This window comes from Leptidea sinapis, chromosome 17 (assembly GCF_905404315.1).
Source record: "Leptidea sinapis chromosome 17, ilLepSina1.1, whole genome shotgun sequence".
Lineage (NCBI taxonomy): Eukaryota > Metazoa > Arthropoda > Insecta > Lepidoptera > Pieridae > Leptidea > Leptidea sinapis.
In genome coordinates this window covers 4829689-4850728 of record NC_066281.1, presented here as the reverse complement: position 1 = coordinate 4850728, position 21040 = coordinate 4829689, and the positions used below count along the sequence as shown (strand labels likewise).

At 36.2% G+C, this 21040-nt stretch overlaps 2 protein-coding genes across 2 annotated transcripts in view; one reads left to right on the top strand and one right to left on the bottom strand.

Moving 5' to 3' along the window:
• Positions 1 to 16825, top strand: part of LOC126969217 (transcription factor Sp3-like) — a 38968-nt gene extending 22143 nt beyond the window's left edge. Inside the window, exons 11-15 of the mRNA XM_050814553.1 lie at positions 1307 to 1421; positions 6328 to 6517; positions 7907 to 8053; positions 10615 to 10759; positions 11635 to 16825. Coding sequence (XP_050670510.1) covers positions 1307 to 1421; positions 6328 to 6517; positions 7907 to 8053; positions 10615 to 10759; positions 11635 to 11799 — 762 coding nt within the window. The 3' untranslated portion in view covers positions 11800 to 16825. The remainder of the gene's footprint in view (positions 1 to 1306; positions 1422 to 6327; positions 6518 to 7906; positions 8054 to 10614; positions 10760 to 11634) is intronic.
• On the bottom strand, positions 2022 to 4234 carry LOC126969252 (uncharacterized). The gene is made up of 2 exons (XM_050814622.1): positions 3797 to 4234; positions 2022 to 2960 (listed from the first exon to the last, which is right to left on the bottom strand). The coding sequence occupies exons 1-2, from the start codon at positions 4096 to 4098 to the stop codon at positions 2081 to 2083; spliced, it is 1182 nt and encodes a 393-aa protein (XP_050670579.1). The 5' UTR covers positions 4099 to 4234; the 3' UTR covers positions 2022 to 2080.
• Positions 16826 to 21040: the final 4215 nt, after the last annotated feature.

The following is a 21040-nucleotide window of genomic DNA, read 5'->3' as shown; positions in this document are numbered from 1 at the left end:
GTACTCCCAGCGGCCAGCAGGTGACTGTCATCCCCGCCGCTAACAATGTGCGGACAGCTAACGTGGTGCAGGTAAACAGGAGTACAGTGTGCCGTGACGTCACTGAAGAAAAACATTCGACATTTCAATCACTTTATGGAAGTCACATTTTGATTGACGACCCATATAGCCGAATGGTTAATGACCCTAAGAACTAAGCTAGAGGTCCCGGGTTCGAATCCCGGTAGGTGTAATCGTTTATATGATGAATATGGTTTATGTAATATGTTCTACAATTTTTAAATAAAACACTTAAAGGATTAAAACGCGTGTAATTGTAACGGTTTTACATTAGATGTTTGCGTAAAAGTTACATTTTTATTTTAGTTAACCCAACGTTTCAAGACCTTTCCAGATCTCGTTTTCAGGGGGACTGTAGATGAAGTGAGTCAAAGATAGTATTTGTCATAGTTGTCATTATGAAGTTTAGCGCCATTTATTTTCTCGGAGGTGGTATTTGCTGTACACAGATGGTTTTTGGCAAAATTTACTGACAGTGTCCTCTTCTTTTCTAAAAGAATTATCTTTGACTCACTACATCTGCAGTCCCCCTGAAAACGAGATCTGGAAAGGTCTTGAAACGTCGGGTTAACTAAAATAAAAATGTAACTTTTACGCAAACATCTAATGTAAAACCGTTACAATTACACGCGTTTTAATCCTTTAAAATTGTTTTATTTAAATGTGTAACACTCGCGTTAATTAAAGAAAATACTATGTTCTACAATGTGTAATAATATGTTCACTATGGTTTTCGCATAATATTTGAGTGTATTTTGAATTAAGATTTGTAATACCAATCAACCATGTTTCGGATTATATATAATACTACCGACAGACGTTGTTCTGTAGATAATAAAAAAAAAAAAAATACTGTTTCATAGGAATTTGCCAATATTTTAAAACAACAAAAAATATTTCGTAAAAAATGCTGTTGCTATAATGAAATTGTTCCACAGTGGAACTGTTAAACCGTGCGTCACAAAATTTTCTCATAGAAAATATGTCCATACAAAACAAATATTGAAAATAAAAATAAACATGGGTCCCAAATCGAAATAAAAACTATCCTATCTCTCAAGTTGGACTAAACCGCACTCCATGAAATAATCCCCATTAAAATCCGTTCATTAGTCCATGGGGGACAAACAACGTGACACGTAATTTATATATATTAAGATGTATATAATATGTACCTACTGTATTGTTATTGTAATGTATGTAGATATTATGTATGGAAAATTGATGACCAGTTGAATTTGGACAGGTCCCAACGTTGGGCGTGGGCGGACTAGGCGGCGCAGTGCAGCTAGTGCCAGCGGTGGGCGGCGTGCAACTCACACAGATACCACAGCCGCAGCAACAGAATTCTGTTAGCATAGGTATGTAAAAATTTATGACTTCAGATGAGCAGCACGTTCAGCTGATCGTAATTGATACGCCCTTCCTATTACGATGCAGTGCCGCTAAGAATTCTTGAAAACCCTAAAATTCTGAGCGGCACTACAATTGCGCTCGTCACCTTGAGACATAAGATGTTAAGAGCCTGTCCAGATGAAGCGTTTTACGCGCGAGTTCACTCGCGCGTTGACACTCGCGCGTAACCGAGGTACTAGAGCTACGTACATCCCGTCCAGATGCCTACGCGCGTTTCCTCACTCGCGCGTAAAACGCGTGCAATGAGCGGGACTCTCGACTCGCGCGTCCCATGCGCGAGCGCCGCGCGAGTCGAGGTACTCGGGGGCCTGTGCTGCGTCCAGTACTACGCGCGTGTCCGTGGCGAGTGGACGTATTTGGTTCAAAATGGAGCGTGATAACTTTGACACGGAACTTTTTATCGACGAAATTGAGAAAAGGGTAGCTCTATGGGACATGGAATCATCAGATTATTCTAATAGAACCATTAAACGTAGGAACTGGGAAGAAATAGTGGAAATTTTTTGTGAAGTTGGTGATTCCGAAGAGAAAAAAAAAACTTTAGGTAAGTAAATAATACTTTATTAAATAATATTATTATTTGCATAGATTTTACATTGTTAAACTATATCATTTTATCTTGCCAAGGGAGTTTGTCTTCGTTTACAAAATAATCAGCAAATCTATCTCTTATATTCAATGATCTCGCATTAGGCCTCACTGCCTCATTGTTCAAATTATTCAGAGATGTTTCGTAGAGAGTGTGATCATACCTATAGCCATCCCTTAACCTTACGTAGTTATGGAGAACACAACAAGCCTTAATTATGTTTATTGCAAATTCTATATCCACATTCAACGGTCTATGAAATATTCTCCATTTATTTACCAAGATGCCAAAGCAACATTCAATGTAACGCCGGGCCCTGGATAAGCGATAGTTGAAAATTTTTTTTTTGGTTGTTAGAGATCTACCGCAGTAAGGGCGCATTATATTTTCAGACAGACTAAACGCCTCATCTCCTACTATGACATGAGGTAAGGGGGTTGCATCTGTTTGCGATATTGGCTTTGGATCTGGAATATCTAAAGTTTTCTCGACAAGTTTTTTATATAAAATAGAGTCTTTAAAAATTGTGGAGTCATTACTTTTTCCATATGCGCCTATGTCCACTGCAATAAAACAATAATTTGCATCACATACGGCCAACAAAACAGTTGAAAAATAACTCTTATAGTTATAGTAAAGAGACCCAGAATCGTTAGGTTTTATAATACGGATATGCTTGCCGTCAATGGCACCGATGCAGTTTGGAAAATTTGTGTATTTTTGAAATTGTTTCGAAATTTCTTTCCATTTAGCTTTCGTTGGTTGTCTCATTACTATGTTTAGCAGTTTGTTCCACATGATGTAACAGGTTTTCTGTACTATTTCGATAACTGTAGACTTTCCTAATCTGTAGGCATAATGCAGATCCGCAAAATAACATCCTGTGGCCAAATATCTGAAAAGAAAGTAAAATAATTATTATTATTTTATTTCGATCTTTTTATTATTTACAGGTACTTTATTGCAGAAGAAGTGGAAAGGGTTGCGTGATGGCTTTGTGAGAGAAATGAAGAAGAAGAAAACCACACCGTCTGGATCAGGAGCCTCCGGCAAAGCCAAATATATTTATTTTGAACGTTTGATGTTTCTCGAAAGATCGACACGGAATAAAATAACTGAGAGCAACATCAACACCGCGTGTGTTGCAACTGAAGAACAGGAGTTTTCTGGCGATGGGGAAGATGTGATGAGACCTCCACGTAGTCAGGCAAAAAAGAAGAAAAAACTAAATGCGGCTGACGAAGAATTCCTCTCAATCATAAAAACAAATTTAGCATCTGGGAATCAGCCACAGGCAACAAACCAAATAGAGTCAGATGATGACAAACTATTTTGTTTGTCCTTACACAAAGAGCTTCTTAAAGTACCAGAGGAAAACAGACTTCAAACAAAAATTGAATTAATGAAAGTACTTCAAGCTCAACAAGCTCTGTGTCTTAGACCTGCAGCAGCTCGTTCCGACTACCAACCTTCGACACAATATCATTACCAAACAGGAATGACACAACGTGGACAGAGAGATTATTTTGGAGAAACAGGATATACCACAACAGACCCTTCAACATCTTCGTTTCCACCTGAAACCTTTTCGACTTACAATCGAGGTTATTGCACTGCGTCACGACCACCAACGACGTCTAGCTACAAACACCCTTCACCGGCATCTACACAAGATTCCAATGAATCTGAATTAATTACTTAAGGTATTACTAAAGCAATAAAAAATATTACCTCAAAGTAATCACGAGTTTTTCTTCTGCAGAAACAGTATCCCGTACCATATAATTTTGACATGGAGACAAATCTTCTTTGATAATTTCTAGTAAATTATCAAACGATGCTATTGACATCCGAAAGTAGTTGAAAAACTTTTCACTATGTTCTCTGAGTTTTGGGTATAAAGTTATAAACATACTATGCGTCATTCTATCACGTAGAATGGGATGTACGTTAAATCGTCGACTTTCTCTTTGTTTACGACGTCTCCATCGACGGTATGCAAGCCACAACACAACCGCTGTATCCGAGTCCATGTTTATAACTGCTCAAATCCGTCTCCAACACATGCGCGCGAGAACGCGCGTGATACGCCGCATCTGGACGCAATACAAATCAAAACGCGCGAGTGAACTCGCGCGTAAAACGCTTCATCTGGACAGGCTCTAAACCTCATTTGCCGCTAGCTACGGCGCCGTTCAGACCGATACACAATAATGCTTACACCTTACACAAACACCTTAGAACATACAGACAAACTACTGGAAAATATGGCATTTGAAACTATATTTGAACAGGAACCAGCGATACTAAGGTCAGAAGGTGGAGAAGGCTATAAACTCACAAAATATGGAAAAAGCACCAGGGCCAGACAACATCCCTAATGAGCGGATTCTTTTCACAGGCCACATCCCGAGCCAATGGGGTCAAATTCAAATTCAAATATTTTTATTCAAAATAGGATGTGACATCACTTATTGAAAGTCAAAAACTACCACCCATTCCAAAATGAATGCCTCAGACCTGAGAAGAATGGGCGCAACAAACTCAGCGGGCTTTTTTTTTTCATCGAAAAAATATGTTTACAAAGTAATATTGTACAATTAAACTTATTATTTAATAGCCTGAGAGCGGTCACTCCATACCCTATCTGTGGTATCATTAAGAAAGTCATTTATGTTATAGTAACCTTTACCACACAAACGTTTTTAACAATTCTTTTGAATAACGTAATACTTTTGTTTTAAACATTTTCTGGGATCTTGTTGTAAAAGCATATACATCGCCGCACAAAAGACTTAGCCGAGTAGTAGGAATCATAAGTTTATGTCTGTTCCTGGTGTTAACATTATGGTTTTGACAGTTTCTGGCAAATTCACTAATGTGCCTATGAACATACATTACATTATCAAGTATATATTGATGAGAAGCAACAGTCAAGATGTTAATTTCTTTGAATTTTGGTCTCAATGATTCTTAAGGACCTAGGTTATAAATAGCGCGAATAACCCTCTTCTGCAGCACAAATATTGAATTAATATCGGCAGCGTTGCCCTATAGCAATATACCATAGGACATAATTGTCCAATCTTTTTAACCACGTATGCTGCAGAAGTAAGTCTGTTCGCCAATCCTTCAATATGGGGGCCCCATTGTAATTTGGAATCTAGAGTTATGCCAAGAAATATAGTAGATTCCACCGGTTCTATCACCTCTCCGTTTAACAAAACATTTGCATCTTCATTTTTGACATTTGGTACGGTAAATTTAATGTATTTAGTTTTCTTGCTATTTAACAATAGGATATTAGCGCTAAACTAGTACACGATGTTAGATAGAATATCGTTCACTTCGTTATACATAGCTTGGTTTCTTTTCTCTTTGAAAATCAGTGAAGTGTCGTCTGCAAGCAATACTACCTTATGTTTTTTCTCTATAAGATTAGGAAGATCATTTATATAAGGAATTATAATATAAGGAAGAGGAACGGTCCAAGAATAGACCCTTGTGGTACCCCCATACCGAGAGGAGTCCCAGGAGATCTCCTGCCTTTCACGTCGACCCTCCGAATTCTATTGCTTTGATATGAAGTCAAAAGATCGAGCGCAGTTCTTTTTATGCTATAGTGGTATAGCTTCCTTACCAGCGTTGAATGTTGAACACAATCAAAAGCCTTAGATAAATCACAGAAGATGCCAAGTGCATTCTGCGATTCCTCCCAGGCATCAAAAATATTCTTGATTAGTTCAACACCTGCATCCGTTGTTGAACGTCCCCTAGTAAAGTTATTTCAAATGAAGTAACTTATGAGAGTTAAAGTAAGTAAGCATATTTGGCTTAAAGTTATTTTTTCAAAAATTTTACTAAGGGTCGGCAAAACCGACACAGGACGATAGTTATTCGGGTCAGAAGAGCATCTCGACTTTAATTTTGTTGTAATTTTACTATGTTTTAGAAGGTCCGAAAACACGCTACGATTAATACAATTATTAAAAACTATTGCAAGATATGGTGCTATGACATCAATTATTGAACTTATTATTTTAACAGAAATGCCCCATATATCAGCAGTTTTTTTCATGTCGAGAAACTTAAAAGTTTTAATTATTTCTCCAGCGCTAACAAAACTAAAATCGAAAGTTTGTTGGCATTCTTTAACATTTTCCAGAAGAAGTGACTCTGCTGACACTTCAAATGCCTATAACTCAAAAGTGCATTTGTGTGGTTTGAGTTGAGGTGATTTGCTTATTGTTATGTGTGGGCAGGCCAGCAGATCCAGCAGGACCCGAACGAGCCGGGCAAGTGGCAGGTGGTGACAGTGGGGGCCGGCAGCGGCAGCTCGGGCGGAGGTGCGGCCGAGTGCGAGGCGAGTGCGGCGCGCGCGGCCAGTCCGGGCGGCAAGCGACTGGTGAAGAGGGTGGCCTGCACCTGCCCCAACTGCGACCAGGGCGAGAAGTACGACACACACATATTTCTCTTAGTTGTATGGCGGCCATCTTGTTTGACGCCATCTTGGTTTACGCCTTCTTTGTGTCCGCCATCTTGGTTTTTGTTGTTGTAACTGTAATTGTAATATTCATCTTTCAAGGTTTTAGCTATCTTATGGCTGTATTTCACCGGGACACCACGGTAGCGCAACCAGTCGCCGCTACCAACACAATATATAGTTACTTACCTGGTGTCCGTTTTAATGGCGCGATCAGCTCGAAAGCGTGCACAGAATGTTACCAGTCGCACTACCGCTAATGACTATGGTGTATGGTGTCTCACTCGCTCGACCTACAGTTACACTCACACCTCATTGCATGCAGCACGTGTGCACTGTCATGTTTTGTTTTTTTATTACCTCTATTAATTGCATACGATGGATAGTTTCGATACAAAAAGGTTTATTATCAAAATTCAAAGTAGACCATCATTTTATAATAATTCTTCATCAAATAAATTCGATAAAGATTTAAAAATGAAATGAACCCACCACTGTTTCTCTTTTCTCTTAAACTTTTGTTTTCTTACAAAAAGTAGTGCTATCTCTTCGAGGTACATTTTTATACCCTCTCAGTGTAGTGCGGTGACTCTTGTGTCTGTATGGTGTCTAATTTAGTACGTTACCGACACCACAGTGTCCCGGTAAATGATAGCCCTATCTAAAAATTCATCTCATCATAATGGGTAAGGTAACATACTTAAGAAGAAAAAAACACTGGGCTGTGATGGAGATCCAGGTTATGGAACATACGAGAATCAACCCGGATTTACTCTATAATTGTTCCGTCTTACTGAGGCATTCATTCGATCAAATATGTACTTATATGTATTGAAAAATGTCTTATTAAATAAATTTATTATTATACTCTTGGCTCCGTGGCGGGCGTTTTTTTATACCGGCTCGAGTGTAATAACAAACATAGTATCTTACATCCACAATGTACTATATTTTATGGCAATAAGGAACGAGACGAACAGGACGTTCAACTAATGGTAATTGATACGCCCTATTGTATTTGTGACGCTCAGGAATCTTGAAAAACCCAAAAATTCTGAGCGGCACTACAATTGCCCTCGTGCCCTGGATCTAATAAGATTTTCCGTCTGAAGAACGTCAAAAATACAATAATCCTTACACATTACTGCTTCACGGCAGAAATAGGCGCCGTTGTGGTACCCATAATCTAGCCGTTATCCTGTGCAGAGAAGCACCCCACTGGTAAATTCCCAAAGTTGCCGCTTGCTTGACAACCTCGGGCCTGGGAACTTCCATTTTTCTTTTTATGCCCCGGGGAAGCAAAGAGCATTGAATCTATTAAATGAATCTATTGTACTATTGAATGAATGTGTTTGCAGTCGACTCGTGGACCGAAAGAAGCAGCACGTGTGTCACATACCCGGATGTAACAAGGTGTACGGGAAGACGTCGCATCTGCGGGCACATCTACGATGGCACTCGGGAGAAAGACCTTTTCTGTGTAACTGGCTGTTCTGTGGCAAGAGGTAATAAATATTATTGAATTGTATAATTTCATAATATATGCTAATAATCAATAACATTCTATACACATTTAAGGACATATCATTCGCAGTCTGATAGCGGAACGGTAAAAGTGTACTTAAATACAATGCAAATTCAAATATTTTTATTCAAAATACAATTCAGAATCACTTATTGAACGTCAAATTCTACCACCCATTCAAAAGAGACTGCCTCAGACCTGAGAAGAATGGGCGCAATAAACTCAGCGGGCTTTTTTTTAAATATAAAAATATGGATTACAATGTGATATCGTACAATAAACATTTATAATTTAAGAGCCTGAGGGTGTTCGCTTTATTCCCAGTCCGTGGTGTCATTAAGAAAATCGTTTATGCTATAGTAACCTTTCCCACACAAACGTTTTTAATAATTTTCTTAAATTTCGTAGCACATTTGTTGTGTACATTTTCTGGGATCATATTGTAGAAGCATATACATTGCCCAACAAAAGACTTGCCAACTCGACACAACCGAGTAGTAGGCATAACAAGTTTATATTTGTTCCTCGTGTTAACATTATGAATGTCACAGTTTCTAGAATATTCTTCAATGTGTTATGAACATACAGAACATTATCAAAAATGTATTGAGAAGCAACAGTCAAAATGTTTATTTAGTTATGTTAATGTTTAATTAGCAAAGTGGATGATAAATTTACGAATAATTCAATATCGCGCCAACCGATTTCGATGATTCTCTTTTTATTGGAAAGGATATACTTCAATGATAGTTTGGGGAGAGTTTGGTTAGGTTCTGATTACGGAATCCATGACAAAGTAACGGAACTCTTCAATTAAGCGCTTACGTTCATTGCTGCATTGAAAAATTTAGTATATCTACACATATTTAGACAAATTGTAAGTTAGTGTACTTCAAATTCACTCAAAATAAAAAAAAATAACAAAAAATCAACCGACTTCAAAAACACTATTCCAAAACAATTGATATAATATGCACTAAAAAGTATTATAATAATTGCGTATTTTTATACAATCTAATTAATAAATCTAATTCTGGTTACGATTATTGTAATTTTTGGAGTCGGTGTCATCCAAGATAGGTTTGTAACTACAGACATAATTATAAGTGAGATGTGCTTGAGTCGTGAGGAGGCGAGAGGCGAGAGCGGGTCGCGACGGAAGGACACCGATTCCAAAAATTACAATTATCGTAGCTAGAATTAGATTAATTAATTAGATTGTATAAAAATACGCAACTATTTTAATAATTTTTAGTGCACATTATATCTATTATTTTGGAATAGTGTTTTTGAAGTCGGTTGTTTTTTTGTTAAAAATTTTTTTCTCTTAATGATTCTTTAGGACCTAGGTTATAAATCGCGCGAATAGCCCTCTTCTGTAGCACAGAGATGGTATTAATATCGGCCGCACTGCCCCAATGTAAGCACACTTCTCTTCTTAGTCGTATGTCAACTGTCAATATCGGAATCGGGTTCTAAATTTAACATACGTAACCTGAACTGAATAAATGTTTTACATTGCTGCTTATTGACCAAGAATATTTTAAACAACGGTAGTAAATGCGGCAATGTATATATATAGCAGTCGAGACTTATTATGGTGTAATTTGTGGTAGGTTTCACTTTTCCACTCTTTTTTTATATGACGTGTTTTGTCTGTATGTGTAGAATGTCATTGCTTATTTTGCTAAAATATATTAAATGCAATATTAACAGTAACATATTTAAGAATTTTCATTTCATTTTATTTTTAGATTTATCCGTTAGCTTATTATCTAAAAGTTTTGTCTATATTTCAGTTGGAGACTTGTAGAAAAATGCTTTTAAAATGATTCTATAGCCATCGCTAAAATATATATAAAACTAGCTGACCCAGCAAACGTTGTTTTGCCGATATTAAAATCGCGATACAAAAGTAACTGTTGATCGTAGATGGGTGAAAATTTGAAGTTGTATGTGTTTTTTAAGGCTGACTCATAATTAAAAAAATAAATTTGAAAAATTGTCAAAAAAATTTTAAAAAAAAATTCGTGTCTTCCTTTACCACCCTTAACATTTAGGGGGATGAAAAATAGATGTTGGCCGATTCTCAGACCTACTCAATATGCTCACAAAATTTCATGAGAATCGGTCAAGCCGTTTCGGAGGAGTACGGGAACGAACATTGTGACACGAGAATTTTATATATAAGATGTAACATTGATTGTAAATATTTGTATGCCGATTCATTGGCCAAGTGTGCTGTTTCATTACTAATTAACCGACTTCAAAAAAGGAGGAGGTTCTCAATTCGTCGGTTATTTTTATGTTTGTTACCTCAAAACTTTCGACTGGGTTGGATTGGTTGGATTTGACAGCTAAAACGATTCCAAATATGACAATAATTCGTAACTAGTATTAGATAAACATACGACTTATTAGTACATATTCTTGTTTTGGAATAGTGTTTTTGAAGTCAGTTGTATTTTTGTTAAAATATTTTTTATTTTAAAAACTTTAACCACGGTTCACGCAAATAAATTGCATTTAATGTAATTTCAGATTTACCCGTTCGGATGAGCTGCAGCGTCACAGGCGAACGCATACGGGAGAGAAGAGGTTCGAATGTCCCGAGTGCAGCAAGCGATTTATGAGATCCGACCATCTCGCCAAACACGTGCGGATACACACCAAGAATAGAATTACGGTTAGTTTACCACACAATTTTGTTATTACTTCTATTTCAAGCAAATTTCATTTTCGAATGAGTAAGAAAGAAACTAAAGAGTATCTGTGTAATTTTTTTTTATGAAAATAAGGGGCGAGACGAGCAGCACGTTCAGCTGATGGTAATTGATACGCCCTGCCCATTACAATGCAGGGCCGCTCAGGATTCTTGAAAAACCCGTAAAATTCTGAGCCGAACTACAATTACGCTCGTCACCTTGAGACATAATATGTTTAGTCTTATTTGCCCAGTAATTTGACTAGCTTCGGCGCCCTTCAGACCGAAACAGAATAATGCGTCACGGCAGAAAAAGGCGCCGTTGTGGTACCCATAAGCTAGCCAATATCATGTGCAAAGGAGTCTCCCACTGGTATTACATAATATGTATTGTCTAATAATACTACGAAATATTCTAATCACGAACTAACGATTACATTAAAATGGCGCTTTCAAAATCATGAAAGAACTCAAAAAAAATATTATTTTTGACTCACCTGTTTTGGCAACAAATTCAGGCAATTCCTTTGAAAGTTAACGTCAAAGTTCTTTATTTGCAAGAAATATTTATAGCTAAAGTTAAATATAAGACTAGGAAAGATAAAGATATATATATATATAGATAAATTTAAGACTAGGCACATGTTACGTTTTATAATTAATATTATAAACTCACATAAATCAATAATTACTGGCACATTCAATTTGGCCAACGTAAAGTCATAAATAAAAAACTCTACAATATACAATTACTTTCTTTTTTTTATTCAATTAATAAAATATTAAAGAGATAATATTGTTGTAAAAATAATCACTAAAAATTTTATCCTTATTCAAAATTTTACCTAAAATTTCAGGAAGTGGCAACATCGACACAGTCGATGTACTCGGACTCTGGTGAAGACAGTTGTGATGATAAGATGATGCTCACTATAGAGACTATACACTCGGGTAACGATGATGAGAAACTAGTGATGATCCGACCGAGCACCAAGATGGAAGCTGATCAAATCGACAACTGAAAGATGCTATGACGGTAGTAAAAAATATTTTCTAGTGTTTTCTACTGTGTAGAAAATGATACAACATAATATGTATCGGGTTTTGAATAAGAGTGTATGTGCCTCAATTGTAATCAAGTATTGTATTGGATTGGCATGAATGATAATTTATATATCTAGATAGAGCCTCTGGCTGCTAACAACCGATGAAAACAGGCCAGGTTTATTACTTTAATGTGCGTGACAAGCCACGTATTACACTCGCAATTTGTATGTCAGCTTGTGTTAGTGTGCGTGCATTGCTGTTAACTGTCAACGTGATTTTTTTTCGACGTTTTCACAACTGTCACAGTCTATCTTGATGTATAAATGATCTAACGGTATGAACATAACGTATTGTTAGTATATATTTTGTTTCATAAATAAATCCTCCAATTTGTTCGCAAAATTTGTGTTCTTTGTGGGCGATATTTTTTGTACAGTTTTATACAATGATTTTGGGTTAGTCGTTAGAAAATATATTGACTGATATTAGCGCATTAATATCAGTCAATATATTTTCTCGCAACCACGCAAGCTTAAGGTACCGTACTATCGTATGAGGTAGCGCTGTGTACTTTTGTAAAATAGACATTTTCTTTTATTTGTATAGCGGCCATCTTGGTTTACGCCATTGTTGTATCCGCCATCTTGGTTTTTTTATTTGTTGTTATAATTGCAATTGTAATACACATATTTCAGCTGTCTGTGGGCTATATTTCACCGGGACACCACGGTAGCGCAACCAGTCGCCGCTGCCAATAAAATATATTATACAGCTCTATAGGGAGTTACTTACCTGGTGTCGGTTTGTTTGCGCAACCAATTTGGTGGCGTGACCAGATCAGACGCGTGCACAGCATGTTACTGGTCGCGCCACCATTAATTACTATAAACCTGGTTGGTGTCTAACTCACTCGGCCGCCAGTGACGCTCGCACCTCATTGTGTGCAACACGTGTGCACTGTTCTGTTTTATTTTTTAATTGCGTTTGTTAATTGCATACGATGTATAATATCGATGCAGAAAGGTTTATTATCGAAATTCAAAGTAGACCATCAATTTAGGATAATGCCTCATCAGATAATTTTGATAGAGATTTTAAGGTTTTTTTTCTCATAAACTTTCTTTTCCTACTTACAAGCAGCAGTAGTGCTATCTCTTCAAGGTCCACTTTGATACTGTGTTAGTCAGTGTCGTGTTTATGGTGTCTAAAAAAATTAGCCTTTACGCTTGTAGTTTATGAGATATAGCCTGCTCATATATGTAGTTCCCGTTGGTCAGCCTAAGGTTATGGAGGCCTAAAAAGTAAAAGAATCAATAAATGATACAAAGTTATTAAGTTCGCGGTATAAAAGAGACTATAGGAAGCCAACCGCAGCTAGCAAGCAACAGCTTCTGAATCGCAATAAAATAGAATGATCATAAATGCTTATAAATGCATATTTTTCAATTGTTTTTAGAGGCTACGTGGATGCCACAGTGGCGCTTTTCCTTAGTCTTGGCCCTTCTTGTCCGCGCGGTCGTACCGATTCGTTCCATTGCGAATTGGTACTTACTTGTATTTAGGGCTTATTACACTGACACGAAATCAACTGCACGCTTTCTCTGCTCTTCTCGCACAACACGACTTTGGTAGATTTACTGAAATTTATCATTCTTTTTTTTTTTTCTTTAATAATAATGCTTACCATCTGCATTGTAAAAGGCTGTGCGTCAACATATTATAGCAAACAGTTTTTTATTTTTTAAAGTGATTTCCCTCACTTCTGGGATAAATTATACAAATTAAATATGTAACCAAAATTTCCTAACGATGCGGAATTCGATCCCCTCGCGCCTTCTCGCGTTCCGTCTCAGGACTCTTACCAACTGAATCAACCGTTCGAGTGACGCGTGAATCGTAAATCTTGGTATGTCTTGTTCAACTCTGAGGTTGTGGCTCCCGAAGGAAGTGGGTTCCAGCCCCGCTCCGTTCATAAATTTTGGTTACAAATTTGATTTGTGACAACCCTTGCATATTTTTCGCTACTAGATGTCGAGACAATTTTGTAGTTATCGGTATAACAAAAGGGTTGAGTTACTATTTTTATTTTATTACATATATTTACTACGTCTTACTTATTCCAGTGGTAAAAAAATACCAATAGGTGAGCCCTTGTATCTTATCTCAGATCGTCAATGATGACGTGATGGTTGAAATAAAATAAAATTAATGATGCGTTATACGTTACACGCGAAAAGTACGCTCTGATATGCTTTTACTAACGCGCTTAAGAAAAAATCTATCAATATTTCTGTATAATGTGATAATATTTTAGAATTTGTCGATATGTTCTTTAAATTAATTTCCAGAACAGATCTAGAACATGTACATAATATGTATTATTTTAAGTTATTGTGATGGTGAGAAATTCATACTAAATGAACTGGCGGGGTTTTAATTCTGTTTGTGGTTGGAGAATACGTATTGTAATATGTTATAGTAACAGTTAAGAATCATGTAAAATTTACTGAAGCACATTCTACATTTTGTACTTATTGTTGAACTTTTGTAGGTAATAAGTGATGCTAAGAAACCTTGAGATTCGAAAATGTAACTTAAGTAATCGAAAACGTCAGAACCGCCTTTAGTTAAGATAAATATAAGTAAAAATGTAAATAAATATTGTGTCAATCGAATCGATATTTTAAGGCGTATTGTAATTTTTGCACAAATTATTTATCTTATTAGTTCCAGTTATCACAATAAGGTATAGAATTTTACTCAGTGACATTAATAAAGTATGAGATCTCATGCACTGGTCTCTACTATATACCACTGGACTGGCGGCTGTCAAAATTCTTTTGTGCCTGTTAAATATTCGCCATTTTGGCGCTGTTGGCCATGTAGCGAGAGTCGGCGGTACTAAAACTAGTGATGACAACCTCAGCAAAATCGATAGATGGTGGTAAACTATTTACAAAAAAAAAAAGTGTACTTTATTACGTTGATTCTTGAAGTATAAATAACACGGAAAACGAACGAAATTAATTCAAAATGCAAAACACTTCAAAGTATTGTACGTTCCTTCGCAGCCATTTGTATTATACGTCAAAATTAGTTCTCTAAATGCTCGCGAGTGGCGCTTCAAATAGGCACAAAAATTTGCTGTCAAACATGGAACAGCCCGTCCAGTGGTGTTTATACAGGTCAGTGGGTCTCATGTCAACGATATATTTTTGGCTTTTTGAGTATACATCATGATATTTTGAAGCAGAAGTGCTACTTAACCGTAATCATAAAAAATATACATTATTCACCTAAATAAATAAATTTTCCTTAATATCATTTCCGAACAACCTGTAAGCAATCTAGTAGCCTAGTAGACACCAACTTGTCCCACGCCGGGCTGTAGCCGGTCAGAACTCGTAGAACAGGGTAGCGCCGATAATTTACTTAAATTTTTGGGTTTAATTTTAATGACATATTCATTAGATAGATAATTTATACATCTAGAAAGAGCCTCTTGCTGCTAGACAGGCAGCTGATGAAAACAAGACAGGTTTATTAATTTCGTGTGCGGGACAAGCTACGTCTTACACTCGCGATTTGTATGTCAATTTGTGTTAGTGAGCGTGCATTGCTCAAAATAGAGATTAACGGTCAACTTAAATTTTTTACGTCGTCTTCACACCTGTCACATTCTATCTAGACGTATATTACATGATCTAAGGATTATGGTTAAGGAGTTCTGCCCGTGTGTTTATTTAATGTCGCAATTGTAGCGCCAATCTATATAAAGTAGTATTCTTAGATACAATGTCGTAGTTTCTACAACTGGCCACTAGAGGCGCTTTTCACTGTAGTACGTTTTGCAGAATGTTATATTTGGAGTGTTTGATAATTTTTAAACCTTGATTGGGATAATTGCTAGTAGATTGTACGGTAATTACTGTATTAACGCGTTTTATTACGACACCAAGCATGTGATGGAATACTAGCGAGGTATCTAATTAATTTGGTACCGATTTTTTTCACGCTATGAATGTTATCGGATCCAATTTAATTCATTCATCACCGTTTTATAATAGCTATTACAAAAATTCGATAAGTTTTATAGGGTTGAAATATATAAAAAACCAGAAACATAAAAATTAGAATGTTAAAGTTCCGTGAAGATAGAAGTTATTTAAAGCTATTTTAAGTTCTAATACATTAGGATGTAAACAGAGATATTGCCTAATATAAATTTAATTTTATATGCACTAATAATATATTTTCTAGAGCATTGCTAGCTGTCAATGACCATTTAAACTGAAATAAATTACGTTAAATCTATCGTTGTAATTAATTGTACAGTTATTAGTGTTAAGTACTAGTGATATGATGAATCTGTGATGGCAATTGTGTGTTGTTGTGTAAACTTGTCCCAGTTAATTGTACAAAATAAGAATTTGTCATTCCCGTACAGTTTTTTTCTGTTATACTCTTTTCTTACAATATTTTCGATATTTTTGAAAATACGGGGCGTTTTTTGATCGAAATCAAAGATTATTTTCGCATACTGCGAGATTCGTGCGAGTAAATCGCACGCAATAAACAATCACACTGAAAAATCTTACAAAACGATAATAGATAACAGACCTCAATGCGAGTAATATAAGTTGAATTGTACTGCCAATAGGTGGCGCTGTTAATGTCTCATAGTTTGTTGGAATATCTATATTTCTACTTTTCGTCAAAGATACGCTTTAAAATGGTGATAACGTTAGTGAAATTGCAAACCGTACTGACGCAACAGGACGAGTGTGAGGGGGGAAAGGGGAATGGGAGGGGGAATTATGTCTATGATTACAACGATCAAGTAAAACTGTCTGTTTAGCGTTATTGTAAGTAATGTACAAAGTAAATACGAATTGGGTCCAAGTAGACTCGTGTTAATGTTAATAAGTTAATGTACAGTGTAAAAATGTAAGTCTGTATATAATTTTATTGTTGACAGTTTAATAAAATATTTTATTACAATCTTTGTTATTATTTCATCCTGATACACTTTTTGATAAACAATAATAATAATATTGACACACTTTTACACAAATTGTCTTGCCCCAAACTAGGCATAGCTTATACTAGGGTTTTTTAGGGTTATACAAGACTACGATATATTTAAAACAATATACTAACTTTAAAATACATATATACAAATAAACAACTATGAAAGAATCATCCATATTCATCATATAAATGTTTTCACCTACTGGGATTCGAACACTGGGGCTGTTTGGCTAATGGTAATTGATACGCCCTGCACATTACAATGCGGTGCCGCTCAGGATTCTTGAAAAACCAAAAAAATCTGAGCGGCACTAGAATTGCGCTGGTCACCTTGAGACATAAGATGTTAAGTCTCATTTGCGCAGAAATTTCACTAACTACGGCGCCCTTCAGACCGAAACACAGTAATATTTACACATTACTGCTTCACGGCAGGAATGGGCTCCCTTTTGGTACCCATAATCTATTCGGCATCCTGTGCAATGGAGCCTGCCACTGGTAAAACTGGGTGATCAATGAACCTGAATTAGGGAATAGGCATATATTAAATATCGTATCATATCAAATCAAACATGCCTTGTGTCGATATTTATAATCAAGGTATTTAATATTAATTATTATTATTAATTATATATTATAATAGCTCTAAGATGATTTATACGTACAGATAGAGCCTTTTGCTGTTAGGCAACGCATGACAACAGGCCAGGTTTATTACTTTAGCGTGCAGCTCCGTCTTACACTCGCGATACGTCAGTCCCTTTGTTTTAGTGTGCGTGCATTTTCTGAAAATAGAGGTTATCGGCTAGCCACTTGTTATTCGACAGCTGCTACAGTCGTATCTAGAGTATAAGTTATCTATGTTACAACTAATATAATACATTTTTAGTCAACAACTATGACCAAAATGTTGGTACTCATTTGGGACTACTACGAAAGATAATAATATTTATTTATTGGTACTATGATGGTTATTATAAAATTGTTATCTGGACCGGCCCGGTCAATTGTTATAATATGTTCGCTAACTAGAATGGTTATTATAATATATTATTACTTTATTTGTCCGTGTTGCCACATTCACCGCTAGCCTCAGAAAGGGAAATCATTGCAGTGTGACAATTCGTAGACGTCTTGCCGGTAGTGCGGACACACACCTATCGTGTAATTTGGGATCTATTATATTATAGAGGTGCTCTGCTCTATTCGCGTGTTCATCTGGTGTCAAAGGCGATTATTTTCTAAAATATTTTTTGTTTCAGTTGTTCGGACTTCATGTAGTATGTTATTTGACTGTTTTCAAATGCGTACCAAACCGCTCGGGAACTAAAAGATGATGTTTTGTGTTATGTGAAAATCTCTATGAATAAAATCTCTAAAATCAATATGAAGTAAAAATATCAATACCTCGTATTGCCGTGCTGTATTAATGACGCCCAGCTTCTTCGAAGCCAACATAGCTTTGCCCTCCAGATGGCCACGGAATTGGCAATCGCTCAAGATTTCAAGACCCTATATTATGAAATTAGGGGAGGCTTTAAGAGAAGTGTTGTCGAAGAGTGGTTATACGAAAAATGGGGTTTTTTAAGTGGTAAACGCGCAAACTTGAGTCTTCTGGGGTTTAAATTTGACAAGGTTCAATTTACCCCAATCCGCGACCTTCTCAAGGGAGGACTCGATAGAAGACATAAGTTTCTCCCGGCACTGGTCGACGATTTCCCGAGAGAGTGTATACGCCCGTGTATACGGCATCACCAGTGTTGTCGTCTGCATAGCAATGTATGTTGGAGGTGTCCAACATATCATTGATATGCAGAAAAAACAGCGTGGGAGATAGCACACAGCCTTGGGGCACTCCATCGTTCACGGGCTTCGGGTTCGAGCAATAACCGTCGACAACGACTTGTATGCTACGCCCAGTGAGGAAGCTGGAGGTCCACTTGCATAAGCTCTCGGGAAGCCAAGGAAAGAAGAAGATTCCATGTGATGGATTTATGGCGCACAGTTTGACAGTTCAGATGTGACATTATATTTTAATTATAAGACCTTCTATGAAGTTCGTACTTAACAAATATATTTTAAATTTTGATATGAAATTTCGCACAAATGCATTTGTTTAGGTGAAGTGAAGCGCACGGGTCATCTAGTAGGTAGGCATAAAAGGCATTTATTTTCCCACAATTGATTTCTTTGGAATTATTTTTGATGTCATTTCTACTATCTAGTATATTACTACATACTACAACCGCTTCGGAAACAACTGCAGCTCTGAGAGAGAAGAAGCGGCGCAAGAAACTCTCCCAGCATTCTTTTTTTTTGCGCTCTTTTCAATAAAAATGAACAATATTGTACAGTCATTTCTATCGCTATAAAACAATCATAATCTAGTCCCAGACTGTCCAATCACTTAGATATTCAGCTGTGGAGTAGTAGGATTAACGAGCCATTTTTTAATAAAACATTAAAATTTATTTGTAGATAATGCCTGAACAGTGGCTGGGACTTAATTATAAAAGTGTATTACATTTACCCTTAAAGCTATTATGTATCTTATGAAGCCTACTAGAATTAGCTACAAGCAATCCCTTATTTCTAGTGTTATAATAATGAAAATCACTATTAAGAGCAAAAATTAGGTATCTTATAAAACAAACATAAGTGTATTTCTTGTTCTAATTGGCAGTCAGCAGGGTAATTGTTTTCTGGCGTGACGATCATACCTACATCTTAATTTATCGTGAGCCATCATGTGTACCTGCATAGAGCTGCTCGACCCAGCAAAGATGGTAATCTTAAAATGAGTACCTAATGAAAAGGTTCGCTCCGTTGCACACCATACGGTAACTCAAAACCTCATTTGAGATTTATAAAATTTGAAATTATATTTTTCATTTAAGAGTGTTATGGTTTGCAGTTGAACGCTTAGATCATTCACCTGTAGAACCTTGGCACTAGGTTAGGCCATAAGGCTGGTTGAAAAAATTCCCGCGATGTAGAATTCTATTGTCTAGTGTATTCTGTACGTCACTACTGATTTCAATTTGAAAGTAAATCAAATCAAATCAAATCAAAATCAGTTTATTCACGTAGGTCACGGAAATGACACTTATGAATGTCAAAAAAATAATAATAAAATATTTTTCTTATTGAATCTACCGCTACTTCGTAAAGGGTTGATCTAATGAGAAGAAGTAGCAAGAAACTCATTGCCACTCTTTTATATCAAGATTTACATTTAAGTACATCGATTTACAAATCATTTCAAATTACAATATAATATGTAAAATGATGCAACAGACACACTCAAACGTCAAATAGTCAATGTCTTACACGAGTAAGTCAAAGTAGTCACTTACCGCCTGGAAAATGTAAATATTTTTAGTATGCTTTGAAGTCTGATAGTTTTAAACGTTTTATAAAAGTTACTGAACATTTACACGCCATTGGTTCTTTTCTTTAACTAGTATTAAAACAATCATAAAGTTACGAGATAAGTAAACCCAAATTATTTGAAATCCACCGTTTTGTTGAAATTGAAGTAGTGTTGTACCTCGGTTACTGTCAATCAATTGTACCTTTGTCAGTGGCTAAGGTACATTTAGATGTTGTACTTTGGCCAGGAGAATATTTTCTTAAATTATTTCATACTCTCGTAATATAATATTACTAATAAAATATAATAGATTTTGTCTCATTAGAAAAAAGAAACTATGAATATATTTGGATTAAGTTCAGAATTTGTGAGCTATGGTTTGTTAAATATCTTATTTAAACGATTAAAATGGTTTTAGTTAAGAAAAGTTACATTTTCCATAAATTACCCCCAATTCCTCAATGTGTCCTAGGTACACCATAGTACTGATCAAGGTACATAGGATATGTTGTACCTTGGCCATAAATCCCTTTTTTCGTTTTTATTATTAAAACACATGTATGTATGAAATATACATTTTTGATATTTTTGTGGTGAATACTCAAATAATTGACCTTTCAAAATATGCAAAAGTCGTCTGATTACAGTTCGTCAAATAAAATTAAAATAGATATCCAAAAAGCTGTCCTAGGTACAACAGGTTACATACACTACCTAAGCTAATCGGGGCTCTCTGATACGCGCGCGGCGCGCGGTACGGTGCCGATTTTGGCTATTCGTTCTGTCAATGCGTATAGCAATAGATTGCTTAT